The 25,552-nt window shown below is 32.3% G+C and overlaps 2 protein-coding genes across 3 annotated transcripts; one reads left to right on the top strand and one right to left on the bottom strand.

Annotated features, from left to right (window-relative positions):
- Window positions 1-9,273: 9,273 nt before the first annotated feature.
- LOC122579459 (DIS3-like exonuclease 2) lies at window positions 9,274-16,838 on the top strand. Of its 2 annotated transcripts, none has more exons than XM_043751643.1 (6): window positions 9,274-9,376; window positions 9,476-9,529; window positions 9,634-9,702; window positions 10,498-12,489; window positions 13,878-13,949; window positions 16,060-16,838. In XM_043751643.1, the coding sequence occupies exons 1-6, from the start codon at window positions 9,296-9,298 to the stop codon at window positions 16,396-16,398; spliced, it is 2,607 nt and encodes an 868-aa protein (XP_043607578.1). In that variant the 5' UTR covers window positions 9,274-9,295; the 3' UTR covers window positions 16,399-16,838. The 2 variants fall into 2 exon arrangements, with proteins under 2 accessions (XP_043607578.1, XP_043607576.1); XM_043751641.1 differs by having other exon boundaries at window positions 10,498-12,495.
- Window positions 16,839-17,440: 602 nt separating this feature from the next.
- Window positions 17,441-25,128, bottom strand: LOC122578232 (protein GrpE-like). Its single transcript, XM_043750142.1, has 3 exons — window positions 24,848-25,128; window positions 18,889-19,398; window positions 17,441-17,873 (listed from the first exon to the last, which is right to left on the bottom strand). Exons 1-3 carry the CDS (start codon window positions 25,052-25,054, stop codon window positions 17,655-17,657), a joined length of 936 nt encoding a protein of 311 aa, XP_043606077.1. The 5' UTR covers window positions 25,055-25,128; the 3' UTR covers window positions 17,441-17,654.
- Window positions 25,129-25,552: the final 424 nt, after the last annotated feature.

The raw sequence follows: 25,552 nt of genomic DNA, 5'->3' as shown, positions 1-25,552 counted from the left end.
ATCATTTCTTGATTAAGATGAAAAGATATTCTATCAAGCCATTGGGTAAATGGACCAAATAGTTGACAGAAATTGTTTCCTAAGAGTAAATCCATACCGGATTCCTGTTGATAAATTGTAGGAATGGGAAATGGTTCTCCTGATAAATAGACAACTAAATTTCTACAAACTTTGTCTATTTTAATGGATTCTTGGTTTGCAATTGTTACTTTAATCTCTTTAGGAGTATTTTCCCATAAATTTTCTGGAATAACATGTTTGCTTGCCAAACAGAGACTAGCTCCTGTATCTACATAACAATGTAATGTAATTGTTTTATATCCTTTTAAAAAGATTTTTCCTTTAACATAAATGGAATTTGGATTAGTTATATTTGAATAAACTAATTCTTTTTGAAGATTTTCATAAGAATAAATTTCTTTATCATCCCCCATTTAAATGTAGTGTTCATTTAATAAGGATTGGTTTTTCAGTAATAGAACTCATTAATGTTGGTTATCTTTTAATGATATCCTTACTTTTTTGAATTTGACTCAAAAGGCCATGTTAATGCATTAGGATTTGTAGAGTCTCCTAATGAAGAATTTCCAACATTAAAGTTAGGAAATGTATATTTTTGACATCTTCTTTTAGAAAGACTATTTTGACTAGATTCTTCCACGATATCTAGTTTTTGTGTTTCTTCTAGTTTGTGAGTTTCAACTAGAATTTGTGTTTTTTCAACTTTATCAATTCTTTCTGATAAATCTTGGATGATTTTAGCAGCAATTGCTTCTAAATTCTCATTTGTAGATAAATTATCTACTTTTTTAATTAATTCTTTGATTAATTCTTCGATTTTTGCTAGAGAACTCATATTGTGGAACTTCTTGTTTTTAAATCAATAATTTTTTCTTTAGAAGATGAGATTCTTCTTTTAAGATTTTTTATGCCAAAAGCCTTATTTTTTGTATTCAGCATAAAATTGGTTTTAAGCTGGTTTATTCTAGTAAGATAGGTTAATACCCTAGCTTCTTCTTGGCTAATTTCTTCGTCTATCATAGACAAGACTTCAATAATTGGTTGTGAGGACATATTAAATTCCTACTACCTCTTTGAGGATTTCTCCATATTTTTCTATCCTTTCAGATATTGATCTCATTAAATCAGAAGAGATTTCAGATGAACTAGGTTCACTTAATCTTAATGAATTAGAAAGACTATATCTAGGCCTTTGGTGTAAAACCTTTTAATTTCGCGCAATATTCATTGCCCAATTTTCTTGTAACTGTGATGGTTCAGTAAATTTACTGCCTTCTACAGTTTCAATTTCTGAGAATATATCTTCCATTGTGATATTTCTCTTTTTCTTTATACTCTATTGAATGAGTACTATTTGTAATAGCATATGCGATTAAATAATTAACCGTAAATACTTTATTACCTGGTTCCATAAGGTCAGTTCTTTCACATTGGTGTATAAAGCTTAAAGACTTATCAAAATCTCTAGACTCTCTATGTAATGCGAATTTAGGATAAACAGTAAACATGAATTTACCATATGCTAAATTTCCTTGTATTGCCCCTAATAGAGCATCTTGTCTGTTAACAATTCTATTGTCAACGAAGTGCCATTTTTATTGGAAAGTTAATTCCATCTCTGAATTGTGCTTTTAGGAGAATTTTTACAGCTCCTATATGAACCATATTAAAAGACTTTTTTAAATCTGGTCTAACACTTAATAGCCTTTTTGCTATTTCACCTTTGGTTAAAAGTGGTAAATAAACTTCTCCAGAAGTATCTTTTATATCTACTGAAAGTTCTTTCAGTATTAAAACAGTAAAAGATTTTATTATTTTGAGTAAAAGCTTTTGAAACTAAACTCTGTAAATATCCAGACTGATTAAAAACCTGTCTTGAATCAAGCTTGAATTTAAGCTTATTAATTTTTGTAAGTTGATCAGAATTAATCATGTAATCTGATACAAAATCTTTTTCATTTTCATTGAAATTTAAAATTTCAGTCATGTTTTCTTTAGATTCTTCAGAACCGTTTATTAAAATGGATTTATTCTCCATCTCCCCCTTATTTTTAAAAACAAAATGGCTCTGATACCATTGGAAGTTCTTAATACCCTCACCTGAGTTATAGGCAAGCGTTACCAAGCCCGATGACAAAGTGATTGCAAATTAGGTTTATAAAGCGCTTCAAAGATTCTTTACTGGCCGATGTGGGATATAGTTTCAAATAATGAAACAGTTATATACAAAATGTGGTCACAGAATCTTGTGGTTTGATTTCATTTTGAAGTAACACGAGTAGTATTTTTAATTTATTAGTATTACAATTAAGTATAACAATTTACAAACAACAATCAATTCTTTAGGAAAAACTAGATATAAATATAAATATTGATATTTTGCATATTATGCACCTAACGAGGATGTATTTTGATAAAGATAATTAGAGAAATTACTTGCTACTTTGCTAGTATGAAGTTGTAAATGATTTCATTCCATCCTTTAAATTGTTTATACTGAGTTAATCGTTTTGCACCATTGTATAGAAGAGTAGATAGATGCTTGTCTAGGTTACGACATACTAATATGACAAAATGGTTGCTTCAAGAGATCAAATGAGAATAATGGTACATTTTCGTAATTTTTTTGCGTCATCGATAGGTAGGAAAACAAAGTAAAAAAAGAGTAAGACTGGCTATTAAACATGCAAAAACTAATAGACAACCTTAAGAACTTGATGTAAAATGTTGCCACTAGAGCAATTTTTTATACAATAACAACTACTTTCAATGAAAGAGGGTGACAATCAATGAACTCTTATCGTCACGATAACTGCTTTCTAGTGTGTACAAATAAAATTTTAACTTGGTTACAAGAGGTGTGGTTCATACTTCATATAATCTATGTATTTTGGGTTTGTGTCTAGTTTCATTTAATATCAAAGTCGTCAAACATATAACCATCAAGAAAGGTAGATAAAAAAAGTTCACATATAACATCTATTCAATAAGATATGAACATTTTCTAATAGTTCGATCTTGATGCCAAAAATCATGAATGAAGTCATGAACATCTTGATACGAACGAATATAAGTCGCAATGGGTCGGATCTTACATTTCAAATAGGGAAAATTACCTAGATGGTTTAATTTTACGATGTATATCCAAAGATAGACACCTATCAAAAAAATTCCCTATATGGTCAATAAAGTCTTACCACCTAACTTTCAAAGTAAGAAGCAAATTCATTTAATAAAATCATGCCAAGTGTCCATTTTAAAACTTAGTACTAACAAAAAATTATGACAAAGTTGAAAAATGATTCAATTGATCTATGATTGAACCAATTATTTTAAATAAATATAGTTACATGCATGATTGATTGTTCGGTATTAAGTGGATATTTTGTTTAGTTTTGAATGTATATGACTTGAAAATTAAACCATGCATATTTTGTTTGGCACCCCTAATCTCCCTTTTTAAACCTAAATTTTCTTCCTAATTAATCATTTATTTTCTATATTTTTTTAATTAAAATTTTCTAGGCTGACCCATATTCTTATACTTTTAAAAAATAAAAATAACTCTTTTTTATCATTCCCCCTCCTAATTAATTCTCTATTTTTTAATATTTTTTTAATTAAAGTTTTCTAAGCCGGCCTATATTTTTATTCTATTAAAAAACAATTTTTTTTATTGTTAACACTCTCCAAAAATTTATTATTATATATACAACCTAGGAAAAAACCCTTACCAATTCTAAAAAAAAAAATGTCTTCGACTACCTCACAAATTCTCCACAACAACAACAAAAAAAGTCAACTTATATACACAACAAACAAAAAGAGTTTTTTTTTTTAATATATATTGTTCATGTTTAATCATTATTTTTTGACATTGAACTCTTATGTTATTATTATTCATCTCTTTTAATTTAGTTTGTTGTCCATCATATGTTCATTATGGCTTCTTCTTCAACTACAAAAAATAAGGCCACGTTAACTCATCTTAAAGATCTTAAGCCAACACATGTTAACCATCATTTACGACTTCGTTTTGTGCATGTTAACCATCATTCGAGATGGTCTTTGTTGACGAATTGTTATGTATTTTTATAATTTTTTAAAAGTTTCAACTATATTTGCATATTTGTTTTTGGCCCTTTTTCTAAACATGTTGCATATTTGTTTTTAGGCTTATTTTCTTTCTTTAGACACACATATAAATATAACCTAAGAAAAAGGAGTAAGAATTGGTATTTGGTTAAAACTTCAGAATATCAAAATATTCAACTTTTTTTCTTCACCTCTTTCATCATCTGACATCTTTCCTTCTTTCTATCAATTACTATAATTAAAAGATGAAGTTGAGGGTACACTTGACACCCCTTAAATCTCCTTTTAGGCCTAAAACTCTCTCCTAATTACTCTAGAGTTCTTTCATTTTTTCTAGATTGTTTTAATTTTTTATTTGTTTATTACATATATAATTATATTTAAAACTCTATCATAAATTTTTTTCTATCAAAACAAATTTTTTTAAAGTTTATACTATCCCAATAAGTTATTATATACAACCTAAACTTTTATTAATCATTATCATTCATATTATTCATCTTCTTCCTATATTAAATAAACAAATCAAGTTCAGTAAAACTCTCAAAAAAATAAATAAATAAATAAACATACGGTTTTTTTACATCACTTTAATTTTCATTTTGGTACTTTGTTCGCGTTTGTTTATTATTTGATATTCAATTGTTATGTTATTGTCCATCTTTTTTAATTTAATTTGTTGTCAATTGTAGTTTGATTATGACTTATTATTCTACTACAAAAGGGGTCATTCTTTCAAATTTGTTTTGTTCATGCTTTGTTATTTTTCATTTGTAATGTTATTTATTATTTTAATATTTACTTTTGATATATATATTTTGAGACTATCCGTCCATCGGACGGGCCTATGACTTTTCTTTTAGAAAAGTAAAGAAAGAATCAATTGAATGATATAGGATCACACGGATAATCATCTGATGTTATGAGCCTTCAGATCTGCTTGAAATACTCTAAGGATTATGGGTGCCAAGTATACCCCCACCTACTCTTTTAGTTATAGTAAAGACTAGAAAAGTAAACAAAGAATCAATCGAATGATATAGGATCACATAGATGATTAGCTGATGTTATGAGCATTCAAATTTGCTTGAAATACCCTAAAGATATAACATACAATCCCCCCTTCTTCTCCCTGTCATTTCCTTGCCATACCATCTAAAACTTAACAATTTTTTTATAACTTTTTTCCTTCCCAATCCTCCTTTGATTGTTAAGGTCAAATGACTTGAGACTTTTTTAAAACTTTGATAGTTAAAAAAAAGGAAAAAAAGAAAAAGGAAAGTCAAAGAGTTAAGACTTATAAGATTGTCACATGCACATGTTTTACCAAATAGTAATATAATATTATTATGGGTTTTGCTAAACGAAACCCTAAGAGCTTTTGTTAAGCTGTATTAATTAGTTGTACACTTACTGTAAAGACCAAACTCATTTAATTCAAAACCGAAAATATATATTTTTTTACAGGACCCTGCGGCGTAGTGAGGCGCAGTGGAAACTCACGGACCAAAATGACCAAAAGCCTCACTGCGGCACAGTGAGCCCGAAAAGCTCCCACTGCGGCGCAGTGAAAAGTTGCTGCACAAAAATTCTTTTTTAACAACCAAATTCCTGCACATTAGACTTCATCTTCATACATCAAAACACCATTCCATTTCCAAACCTTTCAAATATTTAACCAAGACATATAAAAACACCATTACATTGAGATTTACCTTCTATACATAATTTACAACTTCCTTGTCCAACAAGTGGATCAATTACCCAACTTGGATAATTAACAAGTTGTTTATACTTTCTTTCAAAAACTTACATTTCACCACAACCACCATTTTCCAGAATTTTACCAAAACATATGTTAACCAAAAAGACTTGTATCAAGAGCCAAGATGTACAAAAGAGATTTTCTACCTAAATTACCCAAATTGCCAACCTTTGAGATGGCTAAAACCTCCAACTTGAACTTCACTCGTTCACTTCCTTGCTCTTGCTACTACCAACTCCTATAAAAGACAACTAATATATAAACAATGTTTAGTGAATGCATACACATATAATCATAATCATGTTACCGTAACATTGTGCATTAAGCACCACATATAGCCTATCAAAGATAGCCATTACATTCGTATCAAACACAAGCATAACATTCATCACAATTTCATTTTCAACATGGCCATGGACAATTTGGCTAGTAGGAATTTACCTACCTACTAGCTCTTACAAACAATTTGACTAGTAGGAATTTACCCACCTACTAGCTCTCACAATCAATCGAACAAATGGGTCATAGGAATTTACCCACCTATGACCTCTATTAACAAGAGTATGATTATATACAAATACACTCACCTCAAACTTGGCTATTAGGTACTATGGCTAAAGGCTCAACTAGATGATCTCCACCACTTATTCATAATACAATATATATATGACTATGAGTTCTATAAACTCAACTCTTTCACAAACATTTACTTGCATTCAACATAATATAACATTATGGTGTTTGGCTACTCAAAACTTTTCCAAAAATCCAATTTCTCATAATAGAACTTTATATCATAATTAATAGCCAAACACCACAAAATATGAGGTTCTTACTAGGGGGTTTTTCATTATCAACATTCTCTTTCAATCAAACTATCCATTTCTCAATCAAAATTACTAGGCTTTACCTAAAAATCTCAAATAACAAAAAACCCCAATTTCTAGGATTGAGAACCCTAATTTTCAATAATAAATAAAACTAAAGTAATGGAAATCAATACCTCTAAAGTGAAAGACAAAGATTAGGGTTTTTAAAATCAAGATTCCTTCCCCTTTCTTCCTAAAAATTTCGGCCACCACCACCTCTACACAAGCCCTCAATTTCAATTCTAATATAATTGGAGATAGTTATTGTTATTATTCTAGGATTAAGATTCTTTAGTGCGAGATTAGAAATCTCAATTGCATGGATTGAAGTAAGATAGAATAATCAAGAAGAATGAAGAAGTAGTGGAAGAAGTTGGGTAAAGAAATAAGGTGGGAATGTGGCTGGCACCCCATACAAAAGCCACAACCCCTTTACAAATTTTTAATGGGTGTAATACCCACTATCCGTTAAAGTTCCAACTAAATTAACCCCTTATCCCAAAACAAAATACTAGGAAATCAATTTAATGTTAAAACTATAAAAAAAAGTTAATTTTCTATTACCTTAAAACACTTGGGGTGTTACACTTACCATAACCTTCAGAGTGTGGAGTTTTAATATGGAAATGTACAATCTTTTTATTCACGTTAAGTGAAGCCCTAAGAACTTTATTTAACATTTTCTTATTATTATTATTACGATATTTAATTATAATAGTAGATATTCCTGTAGATCTCCTTACCTAAAATCTATACAAACATGAAACATATTTATGCATAGTATTTAGTCCCGTCCGGTGGATGAGTAGTTTCAAAATATATATCAAAGGGAATCAAAATGATAACATATGTTAGACGATGATTAACATGCGTTGGGTTCAACATGAACGAACATTGTCTTCTTTTCATCTAACAAAAAAAATAAAAAAATATATGTTATATTCTAAATTTAAAAAAGAATGATGAAAATAGTGAGCAAAATAAATTTAAAAAAATAAAACCTTTTGTAGAAGAATAATGTCATGATCAAACTACAATTGACAACAAAATAAATTAAAAGAGTTGAAAAATAACAACAACATATCTAATATGAATTTTTTAAAGAAAAAGGTGAAGAATGATGAAAATGATTAATAAAAATTTATTTAGGTTGTATATGTAATAACTTCTAGTGAGAGTTTTAATAATAGTATATATTTTTAAAATTTAAAAAAACTTGTTTTGATAGGAAAAATTGATGATAAATTTTAAATATAATTATCTATATTTAATAAAAGAAAAAAAAGAGAGCTAAATTAATTAGAAGAGGGAATTAGACATAAGAAGAGGGATTAGGGGTACCTAAGTATACTCCTAACCTCTTTTTTTATTTATAATATTATGAGATTAAACCTAGTTGCACTACGTGCTCAGGTGACAAGTCATCTTCAAACATAGATCTTGATGTTTTCATATGTTTTATCAAAAGCGTTGTACTTTTACAACTTTACATCTTAATGTATAAAATGTTCAAAAGCTATTTCAAATCCAAATACTAAAAATGTCCGAGCGTTCGTGATAATTGTGTGATTGAGAAAGTTACAAGGGCATTATATTACAAAGTAGATTTACAAAAATAAATTCTTTTGACGTTTGTGATAATTGTGTAACAGGGAGAGTTAAAAGAGCATTATATTACAAAGTAGATTTTTAAAAAAAATTTCTTAAAAAAAATTTCTTTTCACATTCCATTTATTGTTATTTTGACTTCTTTTTTGTTTACATTCCACATTTTTGTTCCTAATGGATCAGGACCATGCGATGAATAATATAGTGCAAATGAGTTTTATTTGGAAAATTGTATAAAATGTAAACATAGAAGCATGATTGTGTGAAACTAATAATACGAAGTCTGGTGCAACTTCGAGTCACCAACTGAGTCGTTACATTTCAGGTGTGTCCTGACTCATTTGAGTCGATACATTACTCTTACGTGATTAAGAATAATATAATTACACAAAATTATCATAAAAAAAGTATGATAATACCTTAACTTTTTCAAATTTTCATTAAATACCTATTAAAATCATAAATCATGGCTTACAATTTGTAAACCACGGTCATCTGTAAAAAAAAAAAAAAAGTCATGATTTATGATTTTATGAATATGTTTTTTTAAAAGCGTTGAATGTATTAATTGATTCAATGTATAAATAATGTTATATGTATTATGTAAAAAAATAATAATTGACAGTTATTTTTATTTATTAAGTAAAAAAAGGGACATAAAATTATTTGGATGTATTAAGTTTTTATTATTAAATTTATCAATTAAAAAAAAAATGCCACATGGCAGTATGGCACTGAATGTCGTCGGTTGTGCCGTCTCCAAATTGCCCGTGTGTGTCCGTGAACCCTAATCTTCAAAGTTTCTTTTCACACAAGCAAACAACAACAACTACTCGTAATTATTATCATTATTATTTATATTTATACAGATAGATAGATATAGATATATATCTAGTAGCTACTCGTATAATTTAATTTCACAAATATATTGAATTCGATGACTCACAATCAAATTGAACATCATCGCAAACATTTTACTTCTCATTGGCCCATCGATTCTGTTCATATTGCATTACAGGTTTACACTCTCAATATATATATATATATATATATAATTCAATTATAATTATCTCAACCTTTTAAATTGTGTGTATGTATATGTGTATCTATTTTGCAGAAAGGAGATGTGTTTAAATCAATGTTCCGAGTTAATGCTCATAATCGAGTTGAGGTAACTTCATTATTATATATATATATATATATATATATATACATATAGATATGCTAATTATAATGATTATAATATATGTGTAATTGTGTATATGTATTTGTTAGGCTTATTGTAAAGTTGATGGATTGCCTGTTGATGTTCTTATCTATGGTTTTCAATCCCAAAATCGAGCTGTAAGTTTTTCTTCTCCTTTTTTTTTAAAATATAATTTTCGGTTTTTATTGCATCGATGAACTTAGAACAATATGCCTGTATTTTTATGATACAAGCACACCTAAGTTGTATTCAAACTAACTTAGTTCAGTTGATCATTTCTTAGTTTTTGGCAGAACAAAAATTGTCAGCTGCCTACACGTATCCGCCTCTGCTTATTGTTACTAACGTCGTCAAACTGTGGTTTTAGAATCATCCTTGTGACTTCAATGTTATGTAATATAGGATTAATAGTGTTTCTCGTAAATGTTCGTTTAGGATATGGTTCCTGTTGCGTCAAAGCAATCATTTTTAATGAAATTATGATAACACATAAGTAAAATAAACGGATGTCTGTGTTGAATGTAAGTCTTTCCACGCTAATATGTTTTTTGTTTCATCTGTTTTGTTGATTATAATTTTTTTTTTTTTTTTTTATAATTATACGTTTCGGAATGAACCTTTTTGGTAGTAATTTTTTTTTTATATATATGGTAGTTAAGTTGGTAGTCTAGTTCTCCACTTTCTTCCCTTATGTGATTGTTATCTTTTCACACTATACTGTAATTAACAATTAGCCTTTTTCAAAAATTAGAATTTACTAAAACAGATCATGAAAAAGAATACTTATCTAATGGGACCAAAGGCAAAAAGTATATTTTGGCTGGAACAATCATATTGCAATGACAGCGAACTAATTGTACACTATGCGGTTTCTCGTCGAAGCTTGTTATTGTGGAGTTAATTCGTTTGATCTGTACTTTTCTTTCGTTTAGGTAGAAGGAGACATCGTTGCAATACAAGTTGACCCTGTTTCATCTTGGCCAAAGATGAAAGGGTCAGTAGAGCCTTCTCGTCTTCCAGCCATTGAAAATAATGTAAATGGTAGTTCTCGAGGCGAGAATGTTGGTCAAGAGCTCCCTGAAAGTAGTAGCTATATTGATGGAGATAACCACCCAATAGCTTTTTCTTCTGGTGAAAAAATATCCCCAACAAAACGTCCATCGGGTAGAGTGGTGGCTATAGTTGAAATGTCTCCTCGCAGGAAAACTATTGTTGGTTTCCTTAGAATAAAGCAGTGGTTGTTTAACAAAGAAACTTACAAGAAAGATAACAAGAAGAATAAACTTTTGTTATTATCTCCTAAGCGTGACTACATCCATCTAGAAGCCACTGATCCGAAATTTCCCAAAATGATGGTTCATGTAAAGACCTTGCCTAACGCCATCATGAAAAGATTGGAAGACAGTGACATAACTCTTGAAATGGAACTCATTGCTGCCGAGATTATTGAATGGAGTGAAGAGTACGATAGTCCGTTAGCTCATCTTCTTCACATTTTTGGAAGAGGTGGGGAGGTTGAACCACAAATTTCTGCTATTTTATTTCAAAATGAAATTAATTCTTCTGACTTCCATCCTGATGCAATTGCATGTATTCCTCGTATTCCTTGGAGTATACCTGAAGAAGAATTCCTCCATAGAAGAGATTTAAGAAAACTTTGCATGTTTACGATAGACCCTGCCACTGCATCTGATCTTGATGATGCGTTGTCTGTTGATAGGCTGCCAAATGGTAACTACAGAGTAGGTGTTCACATAGCAGATGTATCATATTTTGTTCGTCCAGACACGGCCTTGGATGTAGAAGCCAAAAGTCGATCGACGAGTGTGTATTTACAGCACTATAAGTTACCAATGTTGCCACCAATTCTTTCAGATTATTTAGGCTCACTTAGTCCTGGGGTGGAAAGACTTGCATTTTCTATCGTCTGGGATATCAATGTTGAGGGAGAGGTTATAGACCGTTGGATAGGTCGTACCATTATACAATCGTGTTGTAAACTCTCATATGAACATACTCAAGACATTATCGATGGCACTATAAATGTTGACGGTCTCCAATTGTATGGCCATTTCATATCGTCAGATGTGATTAGTTCCGTTCAGAAACTTGCTGAGATATCTAAAGTTATAAAAGAGAAAAGGTTTAAAGATGGTGCATTGTCTCTTGAAAGTCCCAAAGTGGTATTCTCATTTGATAGAAATGGCATCCCAAATGATATTTTTTTATCCGGAAGAAAGAAATCCAACTTTCTCGTGGAGGAATTTATGCTTTTGGCAAATACCACAGTTGCAGAAGTGATAACTAGGGCTTACCCTTCTAGTGCTTTATTAAGGAGACACCCTGAACCTAATTTATCAAAACTTAGAGATCTCGAGGCTTTTTGCAGTAAACACGGCTTAGAAATAGACACTTCTACTTCTGGTCTGTTTCACCAGTCTTTGGAAAGCATAAGGCATCAGTTGAAGAATGATTCTGTTTTTTTCCATATTCTTATGAATTATGCTACAAGGCCAATGCAATTGGCAACATATTTTAGTAGTGGAGATGTGGTAGATGAGGGTGATGACTGGGGTCATTATGCCTTGGCTGTTCCTCTTTACACCCATTTTACTTCTCCACTAAGACGCTATCCTGATATTATTGTACATCGAACATTGGCTGCAACACTGGAAGTAGAAGAGATGTTGAGCTTAAAGGGGAATAAGTTAAAAAGATTCTTCACGGGTTTATCCTTTAACAAGGAAGTAGAAATGTTCGATGCTGAAAAGGTATTGTCTGATGCAGCAAGAAAATATGCAGTTCCTTGCACAGAAGTGCTTACCGATCTTGCTGCTCATTGCAATGAAAGAAAACTGGCCTGTAGGCATGTAAAGGATGCTATTGATAAACTTTACATGTGGCTGTTGCTAAGGAATAAAGAGGTAAAGGTAATATAGTACTGATTTAACCCACTTTTATGGCTGTAAATGTTTTCCTTGTGCTGCCTTGCTGATGACTAGAGGTGACAATATGGGCGGGTCAGGCTTGGATTATGAGTAAAAAAGGTGTCAATTTTTTAGTACAGGTTGGGTGACTCGAAACAGTTTATGTTCAATAAAAATGATTTAGGAGGTTTTGGTCCATGAGATAGACTTTGGGTTCTTTTTTACAGATTTGACATGGTTCCCATATTTTAGCTAATTTTTATGATTTGACCTCTTAGAGATAAAAACAATATTCTTGACCCATTCATAGTAAATAGATTGTAATTGCCCACTGTATGGTACCACTACTCCACCTCAACTGGTGACCTTTGCTTTTCTGCTTTTTTTAGCTGTGTAGCCTTTCTAGTTCCATTATTATATTTTGTCAGTCATTATTAAATATGTCAATTTTCTGTCTGTTATTTTGTCAGTCATTATTAAATATGTCAATTTTCTGTCTGTTGTCTTGAATACAAGTCACTTCTGCTATATTAGTTTCAGGGTATGTTATAGAGGATAATGTAGCAAAGCTTGAGTATAACTTTTTTTAGATGTTAAACAACAATAATTTGGCCATATCTGTCTGTCTGTATGAATATGTATATATTATAAACTGTAAACACAAACTGTTAACAGGCTCATTAGCTGGTGCCTAAACATAAATGCCTATTGAGGTGCTCACTTATAACAAGTTTAAGTTTGATGGCTAGGTTGACCCATCGTAAGCAAGGTTTTATCGCAACGAACATGGATATTTAAGCCTGAGTTTGATGTGGGAAATGAACGCTAAAGTAGTTAACATAAATTATAAAGCGAAGCTGGTAAATCTGAAATTTTATTTCAAAAACAATCAGTTCCAGGAAAGACCCTGAAGATAGGTAGAAATGACCCTTAACTAGCTTCAAATATCTTTTGTTTGACGGTTAACACACTTCAGTGGCAGAGTATGAGATTGTCATTTTTTATTTTTATTTTTGAACGGCTGAGATTGTCATTAAGTATTCCCTTCATTAAGTTTACAGGGCACTTTGCTGACAATAAACTCAGACTATGAATCAGCCAGTTCCAAGGTTTCCCCATGCAACTCTTAAGGACTAGTCCACTCGACATATACTTTGCTATGGTGACAGATAAATGATCATTCCCTCCCCATAATGATTAAATTAAACCGCGTAAGCTAATAAGCTTTTAAGTGACATCCAACTCTACAAACACCTCAAAAGAAAGAAATTAAAAGAAGCATAGACACATGTTTCAACTTAAGCATTCTTGAAACAAGTTTTGCTATAAATCATTTGTGGTGAGTCTAGTAACATATAATGATTTCCTTTTGTGATAATATGCAGGTTTTTCTTTCGGAAGCCAGGGTATTGGGCTTGGGACCAAGATTCATGTCCATATATGTTAACAAACTAGCTGTAAGTACTATTGTTTAAAGGCGGGAAAAATGGGCAGATAAGGCATGTTGGGTAACGAGTTGATACGAACCAAATCAGATTCGTATCGATAAACAAAGAAAACGATAAAAGGGTTCTTGCAATTCGAGAAGCAAGGATCTCCTAAAAGTCATAAGACCTCAATTTGATTCATCCATAATAATATTACGGCCCTAATGATCTATATAAATACTAAACCTATAGCTTGATTAGCAAGCTAACTAATTAATATTATTAAAGATATCATAGAATATCTATAGCAATAATAATACTTTCCTAATAATAATAATAATAATAATAATAATATAATAATAATAATAATAATAATAATAATAATATAACTAATAGTATCTATTAATAAGTTAATAATAATCCAGATTGTATCATTACTCCCTCCCCCAAAAACACCTTGTCCTCAAGGTGTTGCTTTAAAAAGTTTCCTCAAGTAATTCCAGGATCCCATGTTTTGATATGTGGCGATGCCTCTTCTGGAACATAGTAATGCAGCAAAACAGAACCCTTTCCTCAAGTAATTCCAGGATCCCATGTTTTGATATGTGGCGATGCCTCTTCTGGAAGATAGTAATGCAGCAAAACAGAACCCAGAATATGCTGCCATGACTGTTCAAAAATAGCACCGTCTCTTGTGTCAAAGTTTAGCCCATACATTGCTGCATTGTTTTGACGTGAAACGAACCCAACAAGAGCCACATCATACTCAAATTGAATCCTCCTGAAAGCCTCATCTGTCATTTTCTTACTTGTATTAACAAAAGGCCCATTTGAATTATTATTGCCCAACTCATGTTAAATCTCTGGTAACAGATTTTGCATCTGCCCAACCATCAAAGCAGCCTCACCACCACCTCCACCGCAAGTAGCCTCATCACCATCTCCACCGCAAGTACTCTGATCAACTCTATGATCGGGACCACCAACATCGATGTCGTTATATTCATTCTCATTCACACAGTCCATTGGTCCGACATTTTGTTTTGCTTCTATCTCTTCCTGTACTGGTTTAAGAACCTTTTCTAAAGGCTGGACACTTGATTCAGTTTGAGGAGGTATTTCAAAATCTAAATCATCAAAACGAGTTCTAGGCTGTTGTACCAGTGTGTTTAGGTTAACGGGCGAGGATAATTTTGTTGTTAAAGCAATAGGATTAGCTGATATAGCACTGAGAAGTTTCAATATCTTCGCATGTCTCTGATTCACTTCCAAACGCAAGGCTCTAACTTCTGACTCCAAAGCACAGTGAGTCGCAGATCTGCTGCTGTTCCTGTTTCTTCCTTCTTTGTCATTATTCAGCTTGCTTTTTTTCGATGAACAGTACCCCGTGAACAGTGTCAATGAACAGTGTTTTTTTTTTTGGGTTGATAAATAGGCCCAGAAAAGTGCTCTGATACCAATTGATACGAACTAAATCAGATTCGTATCGATAAACAAAGAAAACGATAAAAGGGTTCTTGCAATTCGAGAAGCAAGGATCTCCTAAAAGTCATAAGGCCTCAATTTGATTCATCCATAATAATATTACAGCCCTAATGATCTATATAAATACTAAACCTATAGCTTGATTAGCAAGCTAACTAAATAATATTATTAAAGATATCATAGAATATCTATAGCAATAATAATACTTTCCTAATAATATAATAATAATAATAATATAACTAATAGTATCTATAAATAAGTTAATAATAATCCAGATCGTATCACGAGTCAGAATGGTTATTTTTTGGTATGGATAAAATTATGCCGGGTCGTGTTAGCCTGTTAGGCTAACCCGAGACATTTTTGACATATATTTAGTTTGTCAAATTTGGTTGCAAAGGCTACAACTTTTTATTAAGATTTGATATTTTTAAATAAAGTTTATGAGGTTTTGTGCAGTAAAAATACATTTTGGGTGATTTTCAACATATTTGACCTCTTACTTTTTTATAGGTCTAATTTATTTAACCTATTAGAGATAATACATAACTTAGATGACTTTTTTTTTTGTTAATACATCCAAAGTTGCTATCTCTATTAATTCACTTGTATATCATTCACTAATTGTTCCTCTATTGTGAATTCATGCTTCTAGATTGAGCGTCGAATATACTATGACGAAGTTGAGGGTCTTACTGCCGAATGGCTTGATGTGACGTCAACATTGATTCTAAGTTACATTCCAAACCACCGCTCACATAAAAAGGGAAACAATAGTAGGCTCAAGGCAATTGAAGAAGTTGCAATGGTTAAATTTCCGTACAACATGGCATCAGAACCGGGTTTATCGAAAAATTCTGACATTGAGCCAGCGGTCTTTCCCCTTGTGTTAAACATTCTTTCAACGATTCCTGTCGCAGTTCATCCTATTGGTGGGGATGACGGCCCAATCGATATAGGGGCAAGATTATACATGAGCTCATATTTTTGTTAGTTATTTGTATTCCAAGGTTAAACGCTTTTTACAAAGGTAGCTGTAGATGGATATTAGTTCGTTGGAAGATGTTGACCACATAGAGAAAAGGGTTTATTATTTTGTTTGCTGGTAGCTGTTTGTTTTTAAATAGCAGACTACTATGCAGGTTTCATGGTGGTGGTTGTGGTTGGTGTGACCATGGGTTAATATTATTGTAGGCCTGTTGCACCTGCTGCAAGATGTGGTTATAGCTAGAACCTGATATTACATGAAGAATGGCTGCCCAAACTTTTTTTCAACTTTGGGTGTCCTTGGCATAGGTTGTAACCAGAGATACGATTAGTGCTTCCTTTTTGGCTAATGTAACAGATTGAAATTATATATCAACAATGTTTGTTAAACATAATAATCTGTTTGTTTTGCCTTTATACGCATATGTCTGAAGAATTATTCAACTAGTTATGGGGCTTTTTAGTGAAACTTTATTTGGTTATATAATTGGAATAGCATTGTGGTCGTGGATCTTAAAACAAAGATGGGTACATTTTCTGCATAACATCTCAGCCAGTGTTACAGATGCATAAAAGGGTCTACATCGAATTGTCGAAATTATTGTTACTTTGTCATGGATTCTTAATTGTGTTAAAGTGAACCTTGTGTATGAGTTTACGCCCAACACTGATTAAACTTGTTTTCCATAGCTCTGGCAGACCAACACCAATAACAATGCCAACCACCTAAAGCAAGAAACATCAAAAGAAGACAGACACATATGTGATATGTAATATGTTTGGCAGGGAGCATAAAGAATGCGAAGCAACAGTTTCACTTTCTCCTTGTTTGAAAAGTCCGTACAAAACTCGAATTGCATATATAATGGTTTATCTCAGTTCTCATCTCAGTAAAGAACCTGAAAAGTATTTCTTTAGAATTTTATGCTACAAAATAAAACACTAACAAGTTTGTCCAGATTTTTGTCACCACTAAGAACTATCTCCCCAGTTAATGCATTTGACAAAGAAATATAAAATAGGACACGATACACAAACACACACACAGAGACACTCAAATCCTTAACGATAGACATATGGTAGCAGTAAAGTACAACATGCATCCCTTCAACTTCTATAAACTTACCATAACAAGAAAAACGGGGAAAAAGTGAGGTAAAAATACTCATAACGAATGTGACCGGAATATGTGTAAGAAACATGGACAATGGCATTTGCCAATGAACATATAAGATTGAACACTATATGGTGCAAAATTTTCAACTATCTTTCGCCTAAATCGTCCGTCTCTGGTTGATCGTCTGAGTCTGTAGATTCCTCTGGGTGCACTTCATCAGATTTTGCTCGACCAGGGCCAGCCGAAACTTTAACCATTGCTGGTCTAAGTAGTCGTTCCCCAAGAAGAAACCCGCGTCTAAACTCCTCTATAACAATCCCTTCATTAAACTCATTTGACTCTTCACGTGCAATTGCCTCGTGAACCTACATCACAAATAAACAATTACACATGAGACAACTAAGACTCTGAATTTATACACACCATCAGAAAATGCTGTAAAAACTCAAAATGATAATTTTTTGGAGTGACCAGCGAGGCTACTACCTTGCAAACATCATTGTTAAAAGGAACAGATACCCACTCAAGTATACAAATATGAGCTATTCTAACCATCATACTTTGTAGTAACAAATTAACACTTCTGCTAGTAAATGTCACCCCCCAAAAATCAACATTATAAATTCTCATTGCAAAAAGTATCTAAGCGAAGGAAGATTGTATCCTTTGAGCTATATATGAGTATTGCAAATGCAACTCTAGGTTCATTCATTTAATCTGTTTGAAAATCCGTTGTTGGAAAGTAAATATAATAACAGGTGCAGTGAAACAAATATAAAGGCAAATTAAACCATTTATGTATAAAAATAAGTCAACTCATGTTGCATATACTTCAAAAAATAGGTAATGTAATAGTCATATAAAATGTCAAAAGATTAGTTAAATATGAAATGGGTCAAATGAATTGTACCAGTAAAATAAGAAAAAGTCACCTAATGTGTCTTACACTATTATGTGTATATATATTTTTTCTGAATGAATGATTTTGAGTGATGTAATTTGTAAGCACATAATAGTCATATAAAAAGTAAAAAGATTAGTTAAATATGAAATGGGTCAAATGAATTAAACCAGTGAAATAAGAAAAAGTCACCTAACGTGTATTACACTATTATGTGCTTACAAGTTACAACACTCAAAATCATTTATTCAGAAAAAATATATATCTTATTATTATTAAATGTATTTTTGAGAATTATACATAAACATTAATTACTTAGTGTATAAAAAGGAGGAAAAATTATTGCATAGCCAGCCTAACCCAACCAATATTACCCACATAAAAATTTACCTATTTTGACCCGTTACTCAACCTCTAACTGCCCAACCCTCCCGAGCCACCATTTTGACACATCTAACAAAACAAAAGAACTAACTTACCATAGGATCAAATGGCTTTCCGATTGTTGGTACAACAGCCACTTGTAAGTTCTTCATTATTTCCACAAACTGTTTATATATACCCTGGTAACTTGCATCAATCTTCTTCTCCTGCTCTGTCTCTAACTTCAGCTGTTGCTTCGCTCTTTCAAAATTATCTACCATGGGCAGAAGACTCTCAATCACTTCCCCTTGGGCATTGCTCCTTACGTTAAGCCTCTCCTTCTCTGACCTTTTTCTAAAATTATCAAAATCCGCCTGTAACCGGATATACCTTTCTTTCCCAGAACTTGTATCAGCTGACAAAGACGCAAACTGCTCGGATAACTTATTTTTCTCACTTTCTAAATGACACAGTGTAGCTTCAATTTCCGATGAAGTTATGTCATCTTTATTAAGGATAGCTTCTCTGTAAAGTTGAAGTAAGGACTTAACAGTCAATACAGTCTCCTGTTCTGCATCGCTTTCGGATTCTTCAAGATCATTAAACTGAGCCACGTCTTCACTTGTCTAACACAAAAAGAAAAAAGTAATATATACTTGAGACTATTTACAAGGCATTAAACAAAATACAAAAAATCACATGACAGCATATTCGCCGCTGTCGGAAGAAACCCATTGGTACATATAAAGACTAAATAGAGACAAACTCAATTAGTACATGTAAAGCAAAATAAATTGTTAACCTTCATGATTTGTGAAAATCTAACAAAATAGATCAAGTGCTTTTTTAAACCTGAAGGAGTAATGCGGACCTAGCAAATTTTTTGAGCATCGAGGGGCTGGATATACGAAACCTATAATATGCTAAAACCAATAACAAAAAAGGTACTTCTAAGTAATTAAGCCTTTGTTACTAATCTCATATGAAAGTGACTTTTGATATATATATAATAGGGTAGAGATCCAGAGAGAAGGTTCTTAAGGAGAGAAGGTCTGTTTTTTATTTTTCTTAGCTTGTTTTTTTGATTTTTATTCATTTTTTCACCTTTTTCATTCTTTTTTTAATTAACTCAATCCATAAAAAAATTCAAAAAAAAAATTTCTAACCCGAGTTAGTGAGTTATACATGTAAGGGTACGGTACGGGCTTCGCCCTTAAGGATATTAATAAGGGGTAGCTAGTAGGAGTGATAGGTCATAGAGGATGATAGGTCATAGTGGGTGATCGGTGATGGGGTGATCTACCTAACGGGCTTCGCCCTTAGCCATCATGGCTCCGCCATAGATCAACAGGCTTCGCCTATAGCTTACGGGTTACGCCCTTTTGAAAAAAAAATATTATTAAAATTTTTTTAGAATTTTTCTATGGGATTAGTGAATTAAAGAGAGAATGAAAAAAGTGAAAAAAAGAAAAAAAGTTCAAAAAAACAAGCTAAAAAAAATAAAAAACGAACCTTCTCTCCTTAAGATACCTTCTTATTTGATCTCTATCCTATATATATATATATATAAAACAAAAAAAAAAAAAGCCGATACTCCAATTATGTGATGATATTTAGGCTTCTTAGAGACAATGTATAAACCATGCAGTTATTAGTCCATATTACTAGTCCATATTACTGCTTCCTAGAGACTTGCCCATTTTCCTGGTAAATTTTTGCATTGATAAACACTGTATCCTAATACATAGAAGTTTTGCATGATGAAACCTTTTGTGCAAAGTTGCTTAATGAGCATTGGTGCTCATGCGCTGAATTTTTCTCCAAAACAAGCTTCACAGCAAAAATATCTTGCGAATGCAAAGTAGTTGGATTTTAAGATTTCTTAGACTATAACTATACATAAAGACTGTAAATCCTTGAGGATTTGTAACAAATTATGAATGTAATGCACTGGTTTATTGTTAAGCTACCACAATTCGAGTTATTATATCGGTACTAGTTAAGCACTCTGCATCACTATGTACAAGTATAACATAACAGCAACGAGTGTCAGAAGCGGGGAGTGTTACAAACTACAAGGACGCCTGATATTTATGTCATCTCAGAAGGATAACAGAAGAGAGAGAAGATGATTTACACAAACCCAACATTGGGTCAGGGAAACAATCCAAGAAAACAGAAAGTGTGGGGTGATCCACTATAACTTAAGAAGTGGGGTAAAGAAACTGTCATTAACTTACGCTTTATATACCAGTTTATTTTTAGTTCTTTCTTTTGTTTTTGGTTCTTACTATAATCAGCTGTGTATTATAGACTAGCCCCTCTCGAATGGGGCCGACTATCTTTGTTCTTGTTTAACTTAATCCTTCAATATTCTGAGTTCTATCAATTTGGTTCCATTGCCAAGAATCAAATGACTTCTCAAACCCGAAGTAACCCAGATCCAAACACTTCCGATCCAAACACTTCCGATCCAAACAATCCACACCCTGTGGCTGTTCAATCGGAAGCAATAGCATCTTCTATGGAATCCCTGCAATATGATGTTGCAATCCTGAAAGCACGTGACAAGAAGAATGAAAAATGGGGAGGGGGTCGGATATGAGGAAGAAGACTCCTTTGGAAGCATTCACCGCATAACCGCCCTTACAATAAAATCAACTTCCCCTCTTTCAGCGATAGTGAGCCGCCAAGATGGATTTTGGGGATATTGAAAATATTTTCGATATTCAATATCCCCGAGGACGAGAAAGTTGATGTTGCATCCATGCATATAAAGGATGATGCCTTAGATTTTTACTCTTGGGTCGCTACTAATTAGGCTATCGAGTTCTGGGATGAAATGGTGCGAGCCCTTCAAAAGAATTTTGGGCCTGTTGAGTTTGCCAAACGCTCGTCACGTGTGACTAATTGGCCCGAGCACTGCTTGTTTGATGAGCATTCCAATTTGTTTGATGCTACATACATGCTTACCTGGATTCTGGAACTCAGGCCCAAAATTCTTTTGAAGGGCTCGCACCAATTTATCCCAGAACTCGATAGCCTGATCAGCAACCCAAGAGTAGAAATCTAAGGCATCACCCCTCTAAATGCATGGCCGCAACATCAACTTTCTCGTCCTCAGGGATATTGTAATATCAAAAATATTTTTCAGCCTTCAAAATCCATCCTCGCGGATCACCATCGCTGAATTAGAGGAAGTTGATTTTATTGTAAGGGCGGTTATGGCTTCAGAGGAATCTTCTTCTTCGTATCCATTAGACCATGTCCCCATTTTTCCTTCTTCTTGTCACACGCTCTGAGGACTACAACATTAGCAGGGATTCCATAGATGTTATTGCCGCCAATTGAACAGCTACATGTTTGGGTTGTTTGAATCGGAAGTGTTTGGATCTAGGTTACTTTAGGTTTGAGGAGCCATTTAATTTCCCGGCAATGGAACCAAAATGATAGAACTCAGGATATTGATTGATTCGAGAACAAAGATAGTCGGCCCGATTCGAGAGGAGCTAGTCTCTATAACACAGCAGATTATAATAAGAACCAAAAACAAAGGAAAGAACTAAACATAAACGGGTTACTGGCAGTTTCTTTACCCCACTCTCATTTACCCCAATCTCCCACTACTTAAACTATAGTGGATCACCCCACACTTTCTGTTTTCTAAGACTGGTTCCTCCACCGAACTCTGACCGTTTGACCCAACGTTGGGTTTGTATAACTAATATTCAAGATGAGCTTAAAGAGTTGGATGCTAACTCATACAAACATATGTAGATGTGTGGTTCCTAGTACACATTGGTCTACTAAACATGGAGCAAAAGTAGAAATTGTGCTCCTCTTCCTCTTGTAAGTCGCCATCATAGTCTTTGAAGTTAAGAACTCTACAACCTCATGCAAAAAATGGAAGTCGATAGCTTGAAATTTAAGGCTCGGGGAGTAGCTTTCTTCAAAACTTAAGCACATTTCAAAACATTGTTGGTTTGATATCATGGCTAATTGTGATTTTTGTGAATATTAGTCTAGCAAGGATACCAAGTAATGATATATGAAGGATTGAGATGATGATGACATATTAATGTAATCTCATTACAAATCATAAAGTATCTTATCCTCGATATTTTATATCAGACTCATTAATCTACTGCAACGTCACATAAGACTACACAAGTATTTTATACTTATATGCATAGAGACCTTAATGCTCTAGTATTTTTTTTCTAGTAAAGTGATATCCGACTTTGTTCATTACTTGGTAGCATGTATGTGTTGCAACGCAAACAAGTACTAATTTCTTTTAAGATGCTACTTATTTTAATATAAGAATGTCATTTTACCAATATTTATTGATGTTTACCAAGTGTTAGATATATGTTCACTTCCTAAACTGTATCTACTTCATAATTTTGTTCATCCATCCATTCATCAGAATTTACAAAACATAATAATAAAACAAATTTAATCGTAACAATCTAAATCTTCCAAAAAAGACAAAAAAAAGAAATAAAAAAGTTGGAATTCAACTCTTGTATATGCAAGAAGCCTAACTAGTTCCATATGTTCAAAGACATCAGATTATAGTTATAAATATATAGACCAAAAATAAGGCTGGACATCCTTTATATAAGCATACAATAAAGATAATTATAGCAAGTTTAGTCATTAATAACAAATGAGGGTTTTGAAAAGATGGGTTAAGCTTGGAGAAAACAAAATGACGCTTGCGAGTTTTGGGGTCAAGATGTAGTATAACAGAGAAAATGCATACAAAAGGAAAAAAAAGACACTCTCTACAGTCAAACTTCAAATACCAAATACAAATCACTCCCAGAGTGCTAGGATGGTCACTGGGTCACTGGTAGTCCTATGAACATAGTAATTCAAAGCAAACACACACACCCTCCTTCATTGTCCACAAATGATGAAAGTTCTCCTTTATAAAAATCAATTTTATCAATTTCAAATCACAAGTAAGAGATGAGAAATAACACAGTGAATCGATATATTGCCGGTTGCATAATTACTTTCCTGTTATTAAGTTTGGTGTACAAAATTGGTTAATGGGCAATTAAGCATAGAGCAAAAAAATTATCAAACTCTTGTAATAAAGTAAGTCACCTCAAAACACTAATTTGAAGATTTCTCTATGAACCAGAATAGATATGCACCCCTTCTACTGTCCACCAATATTTTTATTTATACAATCATATTCACCCACAGTTTGATTAGGAGCACAGCAAAATTTAACATACCTTTTGGGAATGTAACTAAAGATCACTTCTGACTGATAATGTCAAAATGATTTTTTTAAAGTTTCAAATGGCATAACGGTATTTCCATGTTTAGAAGACAGGTATTCTTAACTTCAACTTGAAACAGTCCTATGTAATATGTATTAGCCTTCAACTTAACCCTAACAAGATATTCAAGGTGTTTTTTTTAGGTAAACTCCTGGAAAGTAAAAACATATAAAACAAATCATCAATCATGGATATGATTATAACTCAAAATAACCTTGAAACTGGTAGTCCCACGCCGATTCCAAGAACTTGGTCCACTCGGCCGACTTTTAGAACCTTGTTTGTACGACATGGTTAGCTTTACTTTACAATCACATGATTTTCATTTGAACTCTCGCAATATGGTACACGCTTACTTTTTCGTTGTCCCGCTCGAAGTTTAACATCATTAAATAGAAGTATTTACCTTAACATTGTATACAAAATCTAAATGCTTTATGCATATATTTAACAGCTTTATACATATATCGAACAACTTTATACATAAATTTAACGACTTTATACATAAATGTACCAACTTTATACGTAAATCCAACATCTTCATACATAAAGTTAACATTTTTATATAAAAAATCTTTTTTTTCAAATTGACCTACCAAGAACATAAAGACATCTTTTCATGACTCAGATATACAAAAATTACTTGGTATATTATGCAAACAACTAAGTTCCAAAATCCACTAATAAAATCACACAAACAACACAAATTCAACATACATAAACCATAAAAATCAAATCTTTATCATAAAAAAAATTCAGTAATCTTAAAGAATACCTCAACAGTGGCGTCTTTAGCTGTACAAAAAGACTTATAAGAAGCCAAATTCTGACCCAAATAACAAGATTTTAAAGGCCTTAAAATGGGTTTATAAGATTTTTGAAAAGTGTGTAGTTGTTGAAAAGCAAGGTTTTTGGGTGCAAAATTTAGTGGGGTTTTGGGAATTGAAAGAGAGTATTGATTTGAAAGAGGAAGAGAAGCCATTGAAATGAGAAGAGATTGTAGAAATTTCTGGGGTTGTCTGTGCTGTTGTTTTCTGTTGTTTAGATATAATTGGTGAAAGGGGTTTTGTTGTACTTTGGATAGTCAGAAAGTGGTAGTTGGATTGAGATAATGGGTTGAATTGGGTTGGGTCAAATCTTAGAAATCACAAAGGTAAAATCATGGGTTGGGTTGGGTTGGGTCAGGTCAAATCTCAGGAATTTCCAATTTCGGTTTCTATTTCTTTCCTAGTCAAAATCAAGTTGATTTTCTAATGTTATTTACTCTTAATATTCATTATTTTTAATATTATTAATCACTATTTTATTTTAGAGAAATGATAGATTTACAAACTAAGCAAAAGTTTACAAACACATCATAGCACTAATCAAATCATAACTAATATTTAATTTCATCTTTATTATTATTTAAGAAACACAATATATCTTTGAATATTATATTACAAATGTTTGACCATTGTTGCATAAAAAGATAAAAAAG

The sequence above is a fragment of the Erigeron canadensis genome, chromosome 8 (assembly GCF_010389155.1).
Source record: "Erigeron canadensis isolate Cc75 chromosome 8, C_canadensis_v1, whole genome shotgun sequence".
In the NCBI taxonomy this organism is placed as follows: domain Eukaryota; kingdom Viridiplantae; phylum Streptophyta; class Magnoliopsida; order Asterales; family Asteraceae; genus Erigeron; species Erigeron canadensis.
Note: the sequence above shows the minus strand (reverse complement) of the source record. Positions and strands in the feature narration are given on the sequence as shown.

Bases quoted from the DNA above. Each gene is read 5' to 3' on its own strand.
- LOC122579459 (XM_043751641.1), top strand. From the start codon at position 9,296: ATGACTCACAATCAAATTGAACATCATCGCAAACATTTTACTTCTCAT. The intron at 9,530-9,633 runs GTAACTTCATTA...TGTATTTGTTAG, and splicing joins ATGCTCATAATCGAGTTGAG to GCTTATTGTAAAGTTGATGG. The intron at 9,703-10,497 runs GTAAGTTTTTCT...TCTTTCGTTTAG, and splicing joins TTCAATCCCAAAATCGAGCT to GTAGAAGGAGACATCGTTGC.
- LOC122578232 (XM_043750142.1), bottom strand. From the start codon at position 25,054: ATGGCTTCTCTTCCTCTTTCAAATCAATACTCTCTTTCAATTCCCAAA. The intron at 19,399-24,847 runs GTATTCTTTAAG...TTTTTGTGTTAG, and splicing joins CTAAAGACGCCACTGTTGAG to ACAAGTGAAGACGTGGCTCA. The intron at 17,874-18,888 runs GTAAGTTAGTTC...TTTGTGATGTAG, and splicing joins GAAAGCCATTTGATCCTATG to GTTCACGAGGCAATTGCACG.